The sequence below is a fragment of the Rhinoraja longicauda genome, chromosome 9 (assembly GCF_053455715.1).
Source record: "Rhinoraja longicauda isolate Sanriku21f chromosome 9, sRhiLon1.1, whole genome shotgun sequence".
Classification (NCBI taxonomy): Eukaryota; Metazoa; Chordata; class Chondrichthyes; order Rajiformes; family Arhynchobatidae; genus Rhinoraja; species Rhinoraja longicauda.
In genome coordinates, this window is record NC_135961.1 from 10,724,705 (window position 1) to 10,741,861 (window position 17,157).

The 17,157-nt window shown below is 41.7% G+C and overlaps 1 protein-coding gene across 1 annotated transcript in view; it reads right to left on the minus strand.

The window, feature by feature from the left end:
- Positions 1–631: 631 nt before the first annotated feature.
- Positions 632–17,157, minus strand: part of dtl (denticleless E3 ubiquitin protein ligase adapter) — a 28,221-nt gene continuing 11,695 nt past the window's right edge. The window contains exons 7-15 of the mRNA XM_078405776.1: positions 14,538–14,653; positions 14,346–14,419; positions 13,195–13,298; positions 12,678–12,782; positions 10,440–10,552; positions 6,289–6,378; positions 4,538–4,652; positions 2,271–3,100; positions 632–1,317 (exon numbers count right to left, since the gene is read on the minus strand). Coding sequence (XP_078261902.1) covers positions 1,261–1,317; positions 2,271–3,100; positions 4,538–4,652; positions 6,289–6,378; positions 10,440–10,552; positions 12,678–12,782; positions 13,195–13,298; positions 14,346–14,419; positions 14,538–14,653 — 1,604 coding nt within the window. The 3' untranslated portion in view covers positions 632–1,260. The remainder of the gene's footprint in view (positions 1,318–2,270; positions 3,101–4,537; positions 4,653–6,288; positions 6,379–10,439; positions 10,553–12,677; positions 12,783–13,194; positions 13,299–14,345; positions 14,420–14,537; positions 14,654–17,157) is intronic.

The following is a 17,157-nucleotide window of genomic DNA, read 5'->3' on the forward strand; positions in this document are numbered from 1 at the left end:
ATAAACATTTTACAACTGCAGACCTATTGCCCACACTGCCAATCCCTCAGAAAGCCCTTTAGCAAAACTAGATATCGGAATAGGATATGCATCTTACAATTCTCAGATTTTGTTGGGAGTTTTGTTCAAAACCAAATCTGTCCCCAAAATGGCATTGATGTAATACTTACTTGGTTAATGTTCAAACATTTGTACGCCTGAATCGACCAAAAGGTACGTGGTGCAACTTTAATTTCCAAACTCATACAAAACTTGACGTTGTAACTTCTGCATAGACTGACCAGTATATTATTTCAAAGATAATTTTGTTAGAAATGTATTATTGCTTTAGCAAGTGAACCGGCTACAATTAAAGTGCAATAGTACAACAATAATGTAGAAAACAAACCAGTAAAATGTCATAGAACAATTCATGTGACAAATAATGGGGCTTTTACCATTGCAGGGGTGCTATCAGTTGAGAGTGCACCAGTTCCATTCAGAAATCAAAAAGACATGTCTGGACAAAGGCCGAGAGATTCTATCATGTGATCATTGCTGACCATTGCTTTGCTTAAGATGGCATTATATGTTGGTCTGTTATTTGGTTACACCGTATAGTTTTAGATTGGAAAACAAATCTGAGCTTTTTAGATTTATTCATAACTATTACAATGAACAAAAGGCATAATCTCCAAACAATGTACAAATAATTTTGCTTCAAATTATTCATAAGCTTCCATATGACACAAGGTAATTTGGTCCAGAGTCTATGCCAGATATCAAAGCAACCCCATCTCCCCACTCATTTCCTCATGATGTCTTCTCTCACACATGCCCATTAATGCCCAGTTTTCCTAGTTACCAGGCATGTGAGTGAGTAACGATTTAATCTCTTCACACTACACAGCGAGCTGGTTTTGACATGGTAGTAGTTTTCAGTCCTGTATTTGCCTGCATAATAATGTGTTGTACATCACTCCACAAACTACAGATCCAATACAAAATGATATTGCTGGTACATAAATTGTCATTAGACGTTAAATCAGTTGGCTGGCAAACAAGAGGAAATATACGGTTGAACAATAGTCAAAAAAGGCATCACATTTAAAAAAGCTTCCTAAGCCTATTTCACAAGTAAATTAATTAAAACCCATACACCATCACAGATGGCAGTCAGGAAATACTACTCAATGAAGGTAAGAAGTGTTTCATCAAGAGTGCTGCAAGATCTGAATGCTGCAATAGATTATGCCAATAATTCCCAGCTGCACAATATGGTCAATCAGTCAACTTCCGCTGAAAATACGAAGAGATCTTGCGGATTGAAGCTGCAGTCTGTAGAACAAACACAGTTTATTGTTAAGTCAACTTTGCTACAGAATAAATAAGCCTGGAGGGGTATTAATAGTGAGTATAATGTAGAGAAGTTAATCAACACCTGCTTCACATTTAGTGGGTGGTCAGGATAATCCAATGGCTTCAACAAATTAACCCAACTGAGGTAATATATGCAGGGAAGCCGAGTAATTAAACACTGCCTCAGAGAGCTTTACTTCATACATACACATGGCCATGCATAAACATGAATGCCATATAAACAGGGCATTTAATGAAAGCAAAGCAGCAAAAAATTGACATTACTCTGCTTCTGATAGATCCAATAATGACAAGAATCCGGTGTCAATTAGTCTGGAGACAGACCAGTAGATGGACAGTGGAAAAGAGAGATGAGACACAGCAATAACAAAATTGATGGATTTTTAAAACAATAAAACATTACTGAGAGAATATTTTTAAAAATCTATAAAATTCAAAACCATGTCTATAGAAAGCATTTGGAAAGAAGCAGAACCTAAGATGTTAAATGTGGAAAAATAAGGATGATATTTCCAATGATAGACAAAAAGCTGGAATAACTCAGCAGGACAGGCAGCATCTCTGGAGAGAAGGAATGGGTAACATTTCGGGTCGAGACCTGCATTTCCGATATATGATTATTGGATTAGGAGCTTAAAATAGAATACTGAACATTGCAAAAGCACAGAATAAACTGATTTGAGAATTTGAACCACTCAAGCAAAAATATTTATGAAATATTAAACTGTCCATCCAATTGGTCATGTTTTTGATAAAGGCAACAGTCCATTATAACCTAATACATGGGATATTAGAAGGCAGGAGATGGTGTTGAGAGGGAATGATAGATCAGCCACGATTGAAAGGCAGAGTAGACTCGATGGGCCGAATGGCCTAATTCGACTCCTATGACATATAAACAGATTACTTACTGGTAAAGTAGTTGGATTCCATTCTTCCTTTTTCCTCACAGTCAAATTCTGAGAGGCAGTAGGACTCGATGATAATCTCCGCACTCTAACACCCACTTCAAGTTTCTGCTTTTCTGCTAAGTCAGCGAGCCAGTTCACTTTTGGAGGGGAGCTGTTTTCTTTGTCCAGGATCTCAGCTCTCTGTTGGGACTTACATGAAGATGACGAAGCTTCTAGGTCTGGACAGGGGAATGGGGTAGCTAAAGGGAGGTTTTCTCCAAAGTTGTTGCCAGTGTTTTTCATCCCCATTTCTTCTGTAGATAGGTTTTTCTCTTTCTGCATCTCTGCACAGCAGAAATCAATTTTACATTTTTTAGAAATAGGACTGAGTTCTGCTGCGAGACTGCAGTCCTCATGTTTGCTATTGTTTATTACTGACCCATTACTGGTGTCCAATCTCCTTTTAACCTTCTTCTCTGAAATTGGAATGTTTATTGTTGTCAAGACATCTTTCGATTGAATTTGTCCAACTGGGTTCAGGGCCGTCCTTGACGTGTTGTCGTCAACAAAGAGAGAGGCGGGAGGACTGCGGCTTTTAATAATCCATTTCTTGATGGACATTTTCCCAGAGGAAGAACTTGGCGGCGAAGAGGAAATGGACTTGCCCAGCTGATGCGGCGTGCAATTCTCGCCCAAGGAACTCTGGCTTGCGGAGCGGGGGGTATTAGAAGAGCGAGGCAGGTCTCCACTAACGTTAGGAGCACATGCAGCCTGCTGAGGCGATGGCAAATTGGGACCTTCCATCAATGATGCTTTAGCTGGAGTATGATGTGTTGACTGAATGACGACGCCTGTTAAAAGCATTGCAAGGTGGTTACTACTCCAAGGCTTACAACAAACAAACGAATATCTTTGTACAATTTTGAGCAAAATGGTACCAAAGTTTGTAAACACCAGTACACCAATTGGTAACAGAATTATTACTTTAAAATGCGATTTTCTCTCCCCCAACGTACTGGAGTATACCAACTTATATTAATCACTTCTAAATGCATAGTGTTTAGTTCACATTTGGTCCATTTATACAGGGCTGGCCACATCAAACACTGAAATCAGCATCTCTATGAATCTATCCAAATGCATTATATTCAAGACATGATTCAAACAACAAGCAGTTACAAGACTCAAATCTGATCACTCATCTCAATCAACACGAAGAGATTTAATAGTAGCCAAAAGGAATATTTTAAATGCTAATTTTCTTCAGTAACTGGATGCAAACTGGAGAGGTGTCATAGGTCTAAGATGATAGACATGAATAAACTCTGCCCTTGGTATTTTCACGTTTTGCAGGTCAAGTGTTTAATTGTCATATGCACCAGAATGGAACAATTACATACTTACTTGGTGCAACTTAACAGTCCCATTTGTACAACAATCCAACAAATAAATATACAAGAATCAATAATACAATAATTTATGCTTAATACTTGGTAACCAGACCATAATAATGCAACTGGGTACAATATTGTGTTCAGTTTTGGATAAGAAAGTTGTTAAGTTGAAAAGGATGCAGTGAAGATTTACGAGGATGTTGCCAGGACTCGAGATACTGAGCAGTAGGGAGAGGTTGAGCAGGCTAGAACTTTATTCCTTCGGAGCACAGGAGGATGAAGGGTGATCTAAAAGAAGTGTATAGGATCATGAGGGGAAGTAGATAGGGTAAATGCAGTCTTTTACCCAGAATAGGGGAATCAAGAACCGGAGAACATAGGTTTAAGATGAGGGGAGAAAGATTTAATAGGAACCAGAGGGGTAACTTTTTTTGTGGTAGGTATATGGAACGAGTTGGCAGGGAAGATAGTTGAGTCCTGTACTATCACAATGTTAAAAAAAAAAACATTCTGACAAGTACATGATAGGATAGATTTAGAGGGATATGGGCCAAACACTGGCAGATGACATTGGTGTAGATGGGCAAATTGGGCCGAAGGGCCCGTTTCCACGCTGTATGACTCTAGGTAGCCAGATGATAAAATGGCACTTAAAGGTTCACTGTAAATTTGATATAACTGAAAAGTCTACTGCAGATTCATTGAGGTCACTTATCATTTCAGATGCTGCATTACTAATTCTTGTTTAAGGATGTTTGAAAACTGGATAACCCACACAGGCATTACATAGGAAAAAAATCTTCACCGAGTCAATGCTCCTTAGTGTACAGGATTTTCTAGTATCTATGTTTATCCTGTGGCTCCAGACTTTATAGTGGACTCTAATTATTTTACCTTTTTCCAAATGCTTCTTTTGGCAGGCAGACCCCACCAATTCTGACTTGGTCACATCCATTTTTCGATTTAGGCGCCAGATTCTAGTAGTATTATCATCAGAACAAGTGGCAATCTAAAAAGAGAGAAGCAAAATTAGAAATGTCAAAACCAGCAAACATTAGCAACTTTGTGATGCCCTGGGTTTAAAAACCAAAAAAAAAGGGCTGCAATTTTGTCCAACCCATTACCACAAAAATAAAAATGAAATTTATTTGTACCTTCCAAGCTTACGATCATGTCAATATATCATGTCTTGTTGAACACAAATCTCTTTCAGCTATTATTCCTTTACGCCAATACAAAAAGGCAAGCGTTGACAGAGCAAATTATAGATGTCACAAAGCATAATTACATTTCCTGAAATAAACCAATTAAAATGCATCGTCAAGTTCTGCTGCTGCCAGATATGATTCAATACTCTTAGGAATGTATTCTAGTAGTTCACATTCTTTATTGGAAGGGTTAATAAGATTAGTGCATAACAGCAGCAAAACTTTGTGGAATTTGGCACAATTACTCATCTTTTCTCAACCATCTTATCGACTCAAAGTTCAACAAAAACCTGCAACTACCTGTAAATCAAAACCAGAGACAGTTGTTACAATTTTACATTTGTTGCACTCTTGCAAAAGAAACAGAGTTCAGTGTTTCTAGAAGAAAAAAATAATATTATTGTTCATTTAAAGATATAGTCCTTTCGAAGACATTGATCGATTTTCCCCACGAATATTTGCTTCTGGCACCTACCACAGCTTTAACAGTTTCCTGTCCCATGTTTATCATGGATATCCAATTCCATCCCTCCCTCATCCACATCAACCAACAGGCTTTATGCTTCTTCCCTAAATATAGCAATTTCAAACATCTCGAACCTGATAGCAGTACTTCCCCTTAGCACTTGAAAAGGACCACTCCCTCCAGGGTGCCCTGGTTCACCTCTTCATCTACTCAAATCCACTCCTCTGCATGTGCAACCACCTGCCCTTTACTTCCTCCATGATCCCATTCTTTCCAGCTGAAGCTACAATTTACTTGAAATCGGAGCATCCACTTGCCCACTGCATTGACTCTCAATGTCATTTTGATCCCAGTCCCTGGCTCAATACTCAGAAGACAGAGGAACAAAATGTCATCTTCAGTCTAGGCACATTACCAACCATGATCACTGAATTCAACACCTTCAAATAGTCAGCTTTTTTATTTTAGATTTCCAGCATTTAGCTGATTTCACATAATTATTATGGATTCCCTATTTAATCTCCCTCTAGACTGATCCGATCTCAATTGTTCCATCACCATCTGCTTTCATCATCAACCCTGCCACCATTTACTCTCTATTTAATCTATTCTCTCTCTTACTTTTACTATTCATTTCTTTGTTTTTCTCTTCCTTTCCAACTTTGCATCTTAGATGTATTTATTATCTCCCCCCCCCCCCCCCACTTTTGGAGAAATATCAAAGACCTCAAATGTTAACGATTCTTCTGCCGAACCTGCTGAGTGTTTCCAGCATTTTTGATTTTTTAACATCAATTTTCTTTATGCAAGTTTCCAATCCAGAGCCAATTAATCTCGCGTACCAACAATCTGATTGGCATCAGTGCAGCAACAACAAGCTTCACTCAATGTTACGGAACAAGTAAGATTCTCATTCAAAAAGACCCGTGAAATTCTGAAATCTCTCAGAACAGATCACAAACAAAACTGACCTTTGAGAAATCTGAAGGGCACCAGGATACAGACGTCACCTCTTGCGAGTGTCCCTGAAGCACTGTTGGAGGATGAAAAGGATCAGAGACCTGAGGTAACAAGGAATTGAAGTAGTCAGTTTTAATGACAATTGGTTACAATACAACCATTATGGTTTGCAGGATAGCGATATCTTCTATTTAGATCCGACGTTGTTTATATGAAAGGGCATGAAAGGTTGTGTGCAATTCTGGCAACTGTGAAGTTATCATGACTGAGGCTGCTGCTATTTATTGACTCTAATTTGGATCAGAACCCTGCAAAGCAGGCTACAGGGAATGTTGGAATCGGACTGTTATAATGTTAGCAGTGTAAAATCAGATTTAAACAATGCATTCTCCTGGTGAAATAAGCAATTTGAGTTGAAGGAAAGCAGCACAAGCGAGCAAGCTCCATGAACCTCAGTCTTTGAAGGTCTGATTACAGGATGCTGACTAACCTCCTACCACAACTTCTTAGGCTTTCAGTTGCTTGGTGATAAGGCATCCTCCTTTTAACACAAACACAGATGCGACAACTGCTAAAGATAGACTCAAAGTGCTGGAGTAACTCAGTGAATCAGGCAGCATCTTTGGAGAAAAAGGATAAGTGACGCTTCAGGTCAAGACCCTTCTTCAGATTGAAAGTATAGGATGGGGAACGGGCGAAGAGTTGAGCTGGAGGTGAGACAAAACAAGGACCAGACAAGACTGGCAACAAATGACCTCAGGCAGGGTGTGCTCTGCTCGGCTAATTGTTGGCTGGGGAAGGTTTGATCTCAAGAGGGCTACAGTGTGGTGAACTGTAGAACTGGTTAAACGACTTAGGTAGAGGAAAGGGGCAAGGGGGGGGGGGGAGGAGTGGAAGAGCGTAATGGTAGAAGTAACTTAAAATTTGAGAATTCAACACTGTGACCTACCCAAACGACAACTGCTAGATAGAAACTTCGAGTGAGTTTGAGCAAGACATGAAAAAGCTCGTCTCATCTCGCCCACCATGAGAATGAAGATTCGACCCAAAAGGAAACATCAAAACCAGAACACTATCAAGAAATTCAATGTTGGCGTCCTTCAAGACATCAACCATGTACAGAAGTTTCAACAAAAACTTCAAGAACAACTGCCCCAACAAATCCCACCATCTATCGAAGAACACTGGAATCTATTGAAGAATGCTATTATCACCTCGTGCAAGGAAACAATTGGGTTCAACTCATCGATGGAAAGAGAAAAGCTTTCATCACCTTACAAAATCACCAACAGTCGGCTACCAAAAGGAAGTGCTATCAGGAATGCAAGGCTGCAGTCCAGATGAGCACCCGGAACCTGAAAAACCAATGGTGGAGGGAGAAAGCTCAGGAAATCCAAGAACAAGCAGACGCCAACGCCACTCGAGGCCTTTTCAACGCAACTAAAGCCATTTTTGGCCCATCCACTCACGGTCAAGCCCCTCTCAAAAGCAAAGATGGGTCCACCATCCTGAAGAGCAAGGCTGCTATCAATTCTAGATGGAGGGAGCACTTTGAAGATCAAAATAAATCCGCCTCATTTGACAGGAATGTGATCAACAACATTCCAACGCAGCCCGCTGACGACCCCCTAAGCAGAACACCATCACTTGCAGTCAACGAAGCCATCAAAACCTTGAAAAACAACAAGGCAGCTGGACTCGACGGAATACAGCCGAGGTCTACAAAATTGGGGGTAACCTGCTCCATTACCAACTACATCAACTTCTCACATGCCACAGTCATGGCCAGCAACAGCAAGTGTGAGCCATTTCAAGTCAGATCAGGAGTGAAACAGGGATGCGTGATAGGCCCAACACTTTTCACCACCTGCATTGCAACAACAATAGACAATAGGTGCAGGAGTAGGCCATTCGGCCCTTCGAGCCAGCACCACCATTCAATGTGATCATGGCTGATCATTCTCAATCAGTACCCCGTTCCTGCCTTCTCCCCATACCCCCTGACACCGACCGCTATCCTTAAGAGCTCTATCAAGCTCTCTCTTGAATGCATTCAGAGAATTGGCCTCCACTGCCTTCTGAGGCAGAGAATTCCACAGATTTACAACTCTCTGACTGAAAATGTTTCACCTCATCTCAGTTCTAAATGGCCTACCACTTACTCTTAAACTGTGGCCCCTGGTTCGGGACCCCCCCCAACATTGGGAACATGTTTCCTGCCTCTAACGTGTCCAACCCCTTAATAATCTTATATGTTTCGATAAGATCCCCTCTCATCCTTCAAAATTCCAGTGTATACAAGCCTAGTCGCTCCAGTCTTTCAACATAGGACCGTCCCGCCATTCCGGGAATTAACCTAGTAAACCTACGCTGCACGCTCTCAAAAGCAAGAATATCCGTCCTCAAATTTGCACATTCTTTAAGTGATTCTTTAACCATCCACATCAAGGACGACCTACCCCCAGGGATCGAAATCATCTACAGAATAGATGGCAGACTTCTCAATCTTGCCCGTCTCAAGTCCAAGACTAAGACATCTACGAGCTCCCTCATCGAGTTCCAATAGGCAGACGACAACTGTGTTGCAGCTCTCTCAGAAAATCATCTGCAACAGATCCTGACTGCCTTCACAAGTTTCACAAACAATGGATGAGAGTGAGAGATTTCCCCACTTCCTTGCACTTAACGGCAAGTAATTTGTAGAGAAAAGGAATAGGTGACGTTTTGGGTTGAGTCCCTTCCTCAGACTGGGAGTCTCTCAGTTTCAAGAAAGGTCTTGATCCGAAACTTCACCTATCGCTTTTCTCCAGATACTGCCTGATCTGCTGAATTACTCCAGCATTTTGCATCTATCCAGTGTAAACCAGCATCCGCAGTTTATCAATCCACATAGCTGCATAAACCAGCACATTTGCAAAAACAGAAAAAGGGGGCAAAAATGCCCCCATTTAAAATATTTGCAAAATCTTGATCCAGTAGGTGGATTTGGTGGAGAAGAAATAATGTCAGTTGGGGGCAGAAAGGAAACATATGACTTGCAGAATGTGTATTTCTTTGTAAATGTAGTCTGTGTAAATGTATCTATGCAGGGGTGATATTTGTGGTGTCACAAGCTTAATGATGGGCTAGGATAAGTTGGAGATAGGATGCATGCGTGTGTTTAACATTTGTTAGAGTAAGCTAATTCGCTGCAGCTTCCTTTATTTCGTAGATACCGGTGGTGGAGCAGGTATTGAGGGGGTTTGTTCTGGGATGCCAGAACCAACTATTAAGCCTTCCTGAGGTGTTGTGGGCCCAACTCAACAAACACCAGTGAAGGGAGGAGCGCACTTTATAACCCCAATGATATACTTGCATCGACAGGATATGTTTTTTTAAAGAGTTAGTTAATATCAAAGATACTAGAGGAACAAGATAGATCACTCGACCCCAAAAACCGTAGTATGTCATGACGCCATTTTAGTAGGCAGAAACATTTAAAAAGAAAAATAACAAAAATCTGTGAATTGATAGATGAGATATATTCTACATTTTAATGGTATCATCACACATACTGTTCCCCCAAAACATTGCGAGAGGCATAACGAACGTCGGGTTTTGCTTACTAAAATGGCTCCTTTGCATACTACACTTCAGTATAGGTGATTTCAACGGAGTGGTCCATTTTGTTCCTCTAGTATCTTTGGTTAATATGAAGGTGGCTGTTTTTTGCATACAATACAATATATCTTTATTGTCATTGTACAGGGGTACAACGAGATTGGGAATGCGCCTCCCATACGATGCAACAAATTAATTAGCTAGTCAGTATTAATTTAAACAACCCAATGAAACAAATTGTAAGTTTTAAAACAGAATACGGAACTATTTATTACAAATTGGTATATTAGTTAGATAATACCTTGGCTTTATAGCACAAGTACTTTGTGTTTTAATTGTAATTTAAAACTTATGGTTATCTTGTATCATTTGTTTTCTTTTAGTACACCTGTGGTCCAGTTCAAAGTGACCAAGCAATATTAATCACATTTGATTACAAGAACAACTATTACTTAGCCTGAAGTACTTTTTGATGCAAACTTTTTTTTTTAAAGTACAGATTTAACAGACATGTTGACTTAGTGCAAGTACTTCTAATTCTAAATTAATTGCAGTCACTCACCTTCCAAATATATGCATTGTCATCAGTGGACCCACTGACAAGGAATTGATCATCTGGACTAAGACTGGCCTTAACATAAAAGGTGGAATTCTGATGCCCAGTGAAGGTTGCAACTAGACAAAATAAAGAGAAGACTAATTAGAGGACAAAGAAATGCCATTAACTCAGTGACTTTAGTGCAACAAAGTCAATGTTATGGCATAATGATAATAAAATTTGATGTACGTATGGGAGGGGGAAGAAACAGCTCAAAATAGTCATTGTTTTTATTTATTTTCTCCATGAGCTTATTTTCTGTGTCAGTGCAGCAAAGTCACCATTTGCTGCCTCTCCGGTGACTCTGAGCTCGGTGCTAAGTGGAGCAAGGTTACATTCAAACCAATCCACGAAATTGATACAATGGAGTCAATATTGGTTATTTGAATGTTTGTATGAGAGCTGTTTGTGCTGTGCCTTCGGTTTATTTTACAGTTATGTTCTAATCCAAAGCTGCTGCAATCCAAGCAAATAAAAAATTCATTCCGTGAAAATTTATAAAACATAAAGTGATTTTCATTCTTCCGATAAACTTTCAATCCTTCTAGAAATATATGGAACCAATGTAAATTTTTAATTAATCCCCTTAGCCGCAGTACACGAGATACAGAGAGTGTTTTGAAAAAGCAACCTTTTTTAAACATTAAAAAACAGGTAGGTAGATCTAAAGTTCATACGCTGTTATTCCAGTCAACCTTTATTCTACAACAAAGAATATTTATTTATTCTTCAACAAAGGGCAGCACGGTGGCGCACTGGTAAAGTTCCTGCCTTACAGCACTTGCAACACCGGAGGCCCGGGTTCGATCCCAACTACAGGTGCTGTCTGTACGGAGTTTGTACGTTCTCCCCAGTTACCTGGTACCCTCCCACACTCCAAAGACGTACAGGTTTGTAGGTTAACTGGCTTTGTGTAAATTGTCCCTAGTGTGCATAGGATAGTGTTAACGAGCGGACTCTGTAGGCCGAAGGGCCGGTTTCCACACTGTGTCTCTAAAACTGAAAAAGATTCCAGGAGAACAAACCATGCCGTATAAACTTGCTACTGTGGCGGTCCCTGGGGATCAGGCCACTCCTTGGGTCAGCCCCCTCGTCACTTGACGGACAGGCGTAAGGGGTTAAAAGCCAGCCCGTTGGGAGGCGTGGCTCATCCCTAGGTGGACTACGCTGTGGGCAGGAGCTCACAACCTAATAAAGACCGTTATCTAAACCTGCCTGGCGTCCTGCCTTTTCTCTGGCCTCCGCCAGGCCACTACACTACAGAATTTTCCTTTTGCTGCCATGCAGAGTTACATTTGAGAAAATACTTAATTGGCTTAAAGTTGACTTTGGCAACTTCAAATTGCTATCACAAATACATAGTTGTGGTGTACAAACAGGGCAAGTGCACAGCTGCATTCTTCATCACAGGTTCACAAGACCTAGCAGCAGGTCTTGGGCCATTCAACCCATCAAGTCAATAGACAATAGGTGCAGGAGGAGGCCATTCAGCCCTTCGAGCCAACACCGCCATTCAATGTGATCATGGCTGATCAAGTCCACTTCACCATTCAATTATGTCTGATCTATTATGTCTGATCCCTCTAACCCCATTCTCCTGTCTTCTCCCCATAACCTTTGACACCCTTACTAATTAAAACCCCATCAATCTCCACTTAAAAATACCCAATGACTCTACTGCCCTCCGTGGAAATGAATTCCAGATTCACCACCCTCTGGCTAAAGTACTTCCTCATCTCCATTCTAAAGGTACGTCCTTTTATTCTGAGGCTGTGCCCTCTTGTCCTAGACTCTCCCACGATTGGAAACATGCTCTCCTCATTCACTCTATCTTTGCCTTTCATTATTCAGTAGGTTTAAATTTTCCCCTCCCTCATTCTAAAAACCAGCGAGTACAGGCTCAAAGCCTTCAAAAGCACCCCATACATTGTACCCAATTTTATCAATCTTTAAATGCCTTCTAAAAATCATATTGGCAGATTACAGACACACACCTCAAAACCTAATTTGCACCAATCATATCTTTAAAGCATATTTCACATTATATTATCTGGAAATATTTGATACTATCAATTTAAGTACCAAGTTGGAAATATTAGTTGTGGGTGTAGACGTTGTGTTGAATTTATTTTTAAGTGCCAGATGTTAGCAGCAAACAGAATAATATGCTTTCCCTCAAATTCCAGACAATTCCTGACTTACTTGGTGCAGTTTTCAAGCCAGTCAAATTGAACATGTAAATGATATCATCAGTGCAGTTTGCAAAAAGATTGGAGCCCGTCGAGTCCAAAATAACACTGGAGTATCCTGCAAGCAAAGAAATTGAAATTCGCAAAGCGCTTCAGAATAAGGTTTGCAGATATAATCCACACGTAGATAAAAGCCAACTCCACCACAACTGCATCAACACAGCCACATTCATAACCAGGCTCATCTATACACTAAAACTTCATGGGAGGGAGGGAGCAGAGGGGGGAAGGAAGAATGGAGGGGGAGGGGGGAAGGGAGGGGAAAGGGTGCTGCACCAATGCAGGAAAGGTTTGGGCCCAACGGGTCCATTTGGTCTAGTCAGTTCTAAATATTCAGTCTCATAAAAGTGCTTCAATACTTGAATTTTGCTGCCACTGTTTGAAGATTGATATCTGATCAGATTAGGATAAAGTGTATTTCTTTGTTTTGAATTCAATGACAGAGTCACAGATGAGTGAAAGACACTTACCTAGCTTTCGTGAACTGGTGCCTGGATAAAGGAAGGACTGAACTGGCAGAGGATCTTGGTGGAGAACAGAGTAGTTCTTTCTTAAATCCCACACTTTGATGACACTGGAATGGAAATAAAACACTTCTTTATAAAAAAAATAAAAGAGACTAGACATTAAATATATGCAACCCTCACGTCAATGTTAACGCCCTCAGGCATGCTGAAAATATTCTGCTCATGTTCCACTCCTGAAACTACAATACCCGGGATCCAAAATGCCATGCGTAACTGCAGGAGTGCTCTCAAAACGTTTTAAGGAGACTTTAAAGTAAAGGCATCACGTTTTTAATTGCATTATCTGGATTCAAATACTAAAATTCCTTAACTAAATCATACAGCCAATGATGGCTGTGCAGCAGATACACCTAGATAGATACCACTAAGTGACAGGATCTGTATGATTTTATCCATTCTCAAAGAAGCGGCACATACTTTTTCCAATCTTTGTTCTTCTACTCGCCTCATATTTCGCCTGGGCAGCTTGCAGCCCAGCGGTATGAACATCGACTTCTCCAACTTTAGATAGTTCCTCTGTCCCTCCCTTCCCCTCCTCCTTCCCAGATCTCCCTCTATCTGCCTGTCTCCACCTATATCCTTCCTTTGTCCCGCCCCCCTGACATCAGTCTGAAGAAAGGTCTCGACCCGAAACGTCGCCCATTCCTTCTCTCCCGAGATGCTGCCTGACCTGCTGAGTTACTCCAGCATTTTGTGAATAAATACCTTCGATTTGTACCAGCATCTGCAGTTATTTTCTTATATCTCAAGTTTGCCTTGTCACTTCTCATTCTTCTCACCAAAATCAAATACTTCACATTTCGCTTTGATAACTCTTTGAATATTACTGGTCATCCTCATGTTTTGTGTCGATTGCAAAATTGGAAATATTGCCTTGCACACCCAAGTTAAAATGCTTGAGAGAAACAACAATGCCAGCCCAACCCCCTGGGTAATGGTCACTTCCACCCCATGCTAACAAGCAGCCGCACAGGTCCACTTTGCTTCCCGTTACGCAAATGTGGCTTCACCCTGCTTTAGCCGTGCCATATGTCGATTCCAATCTCGATTTTTGTTGAAGCTTCATTAGAGAGAGCCATTCCAAGTGCACTTACCCATCCACAGCCCCCGCAGAGATCAAGGTGTGCTCATCTCGAAAAATCACCACTGTCACGCTCTGCTGGGAATCCTGGAGGAGATTAAGAGACAGGTCAGCACTTGCAGCAAAACTGAAACCAGGCCACTGAAACAGCTCACAATAACAAGACAGTGAGATACAGAGGCAGAATGTTTAAACATGGCCATACCACAGACGGAGCAAGTCCCCGGGCACTGGGTCGGCGTTTCTTTTGATTTGGGGGTGTCTGTTTGGCTTGCGAGTTATGAGCGCCAGCGATCTGCTTCACTTGTCTGTAAAATCCATCTAAAACAGAAGCAACATGTCCACGAAGAGTAAGGACTTAGCACAATTTAAGCCCGCAACTTGACAAACTCACTTCCCCAAATGACCACTTTTCAGACTATCAGCCGCGAGAGGGAACTCCAAGAGTGGTAGTCTTGGTGTCGGAGAGGGTAAAATTACAGTGGCTTGTGGAGAGAACATCATTAGCAAATCAATATTGCGCCTCGCAAGACCAGGGGTCTGACCTTTTATATTATGTGCCACACAATCCTGCGTATTTCCACCAGACAGCTACAGATTGTGACGACCAAGTACCATCCCAACTGTAAGACAGAATTTGAGACCTCTCTCCCCATCTCATCTGGATTCACCTTGCACATTATTTATTGGGAACAATCAATTGCTGCTTGGGGATTGCCCATTGTGGTTGTGGGGTTAAGGATTGTTGTAGGAGCCATTTACGCTTAAATTAGTTACTGGCATTATATTATGGCCATGTTTAATATTTCTTGTTTTGGTCTTTTTTGCATGGTCTTTTTTGGTGTGATTTGATACCTAATGGGGAGTGTCTACATCTGAGGAGGTTAGCGTAGCCAGAGATTGGTGGTCAGTTTAGTCTCGGAGGATGGAGAGGATAGTTTTTTTATCACACGGAAATGACCACACGATATCAACTGTACCGCCAATACAATTGTGTTGATCATACTGATTGAGGTCAGTAGTACCCCCAGCTGTCAAAATCAGGTTAATGGAATACACTCTGCAACACTGAGGCAGAGCAGCAAAGAGAGAAAGAACAGCACACAAGGTTGGTCAATAATTAATTTTAATGATCACAATTAAATTTATACCCCATCAGCTGTCATTTAAAAAAAGGCACACTTCTGACCTTTAGAGTTTCAGATAATCAGCTTATATAGAATTTTATTTATATGATTATTTTCTTTCCGGAATAAAGGTATGGTTCTGAACTATAAGAACATGCGTGGCTTCCTGCTGTGTGCAAGGTAGTGCACACAAATGGCCTAAAATGTAAAGGTGCTTTTCAGCACATTTACAAATTCTGTTTAAATGTCAATATCCTATTTTAAGGAATACCTTACTAATCAACACATTGGAGTCTGAACATCAAGTTCTGTGCAAATGCTAGGATTGCTGTTAAGCTAAGCCACGATGGCACCAGGTGAGAAACGAAATAAATACGAATAAAACAGGGTTTCGTGTTGCTACGTACGCAACCCCACATGCAGAGGATAAGGACAGGTGGAATGGGAAGTAGAAGGGTGATAGTAGCCGGGCTGCAATATTAGAGAAAAAGCAAGAGGTTTCTGGACCCCAAACTGTGCAGCATAGAAAAGTGTTTTTGGCTGTTACCACCCATGCTGCCTGCCTCCTTGAAAGAAGTAATCAGTGCCCAGCATTTTCCTTCGGAAACTCTGGGAACATTTAGCCGACTAAAATAAGCGTCTCGTTCACACACTTCGACAGAATTCTATTTGCAAACCAGAAGGGAAGCAAACTGTGAATAATAGCATGGAAACAAGAACAAACGACGTGATCCAAAATGTCAGCAATACATTAGGTTTGTAGAAGACAGGCACAAAATGCTGGAGAAACTCAGCTAATCCAGCGTTTTGCGTGGATCTTCTAGCAGCAATCAGCAGTAGCAGCAATCAGCAGTAGCAGCAATCAGCAGTAGCAGCAAGCAGCACCAAGCTGTGTTGCTTGGGAAGTAGTGTGTGGGGATTGTGTGGGGATAGTAAGGAGTAAGACCTGTGTGATCTCCCGGACTAGTTTCGATCGCCTAGCTTGGGGTCGGAGAGGAATTTCCCGGATTTTTTCCCAAATTGGCCTGGGTTTTTTATCCGGTTTTTCGCCTCTCCCAGGAGATCACTCAGTTCTTTTGGGTGGGCGGTTGGAGCGGTTGGAGTAGCGGCCGGGCGGTAGGTTTAGTAACCGAGCACGGGGCTTTGTTTGGAGTGTATGACTGCCAGGGCAGTTTTTTGTTCTGGGTGTCAGATGTGGGGAATCTGGGAGTCTGATAGTCTTCCAGACATCCACATCTGCGCCAGGTGTGACGAGATGGGGCTCCTAAGGGACCGTATTAGGAACCTGGAGCGGCAGATTGATGACCTCCGTCTGATCAGGGAGAGTGAGGAGGTTATAGATAGGAGTTACAGGGAGGTGGTCACTCCTAGACCACGGGAGGTAGACAAGTGGGTCACTGTTAGGGGGGGCAAGGAACAGAGGCAGGGACTAGGGAGTACCCCGGTGGCTGTACCCCTTGGAAATAAGTACTCCTGTTTAAGTACTGTTGGGGGGGACAGCCTACCTGGGGGCAACGACGGTGCCCGGGCCTCTGGCAAGGAGTCCGGCCCTGTTGCTCAGAAGGGTAGGGAAAGGAAGAGGAGAGCAGTAGTAATAGGGGACTCTATAGTGAGGGGGTCAGATAGGCGTTTCTGTGGACGCAGTCGGGAGACCCGGATGGTGGTTTGCCTCCCTGGTGCCGGTGTCCGGGATGTGTC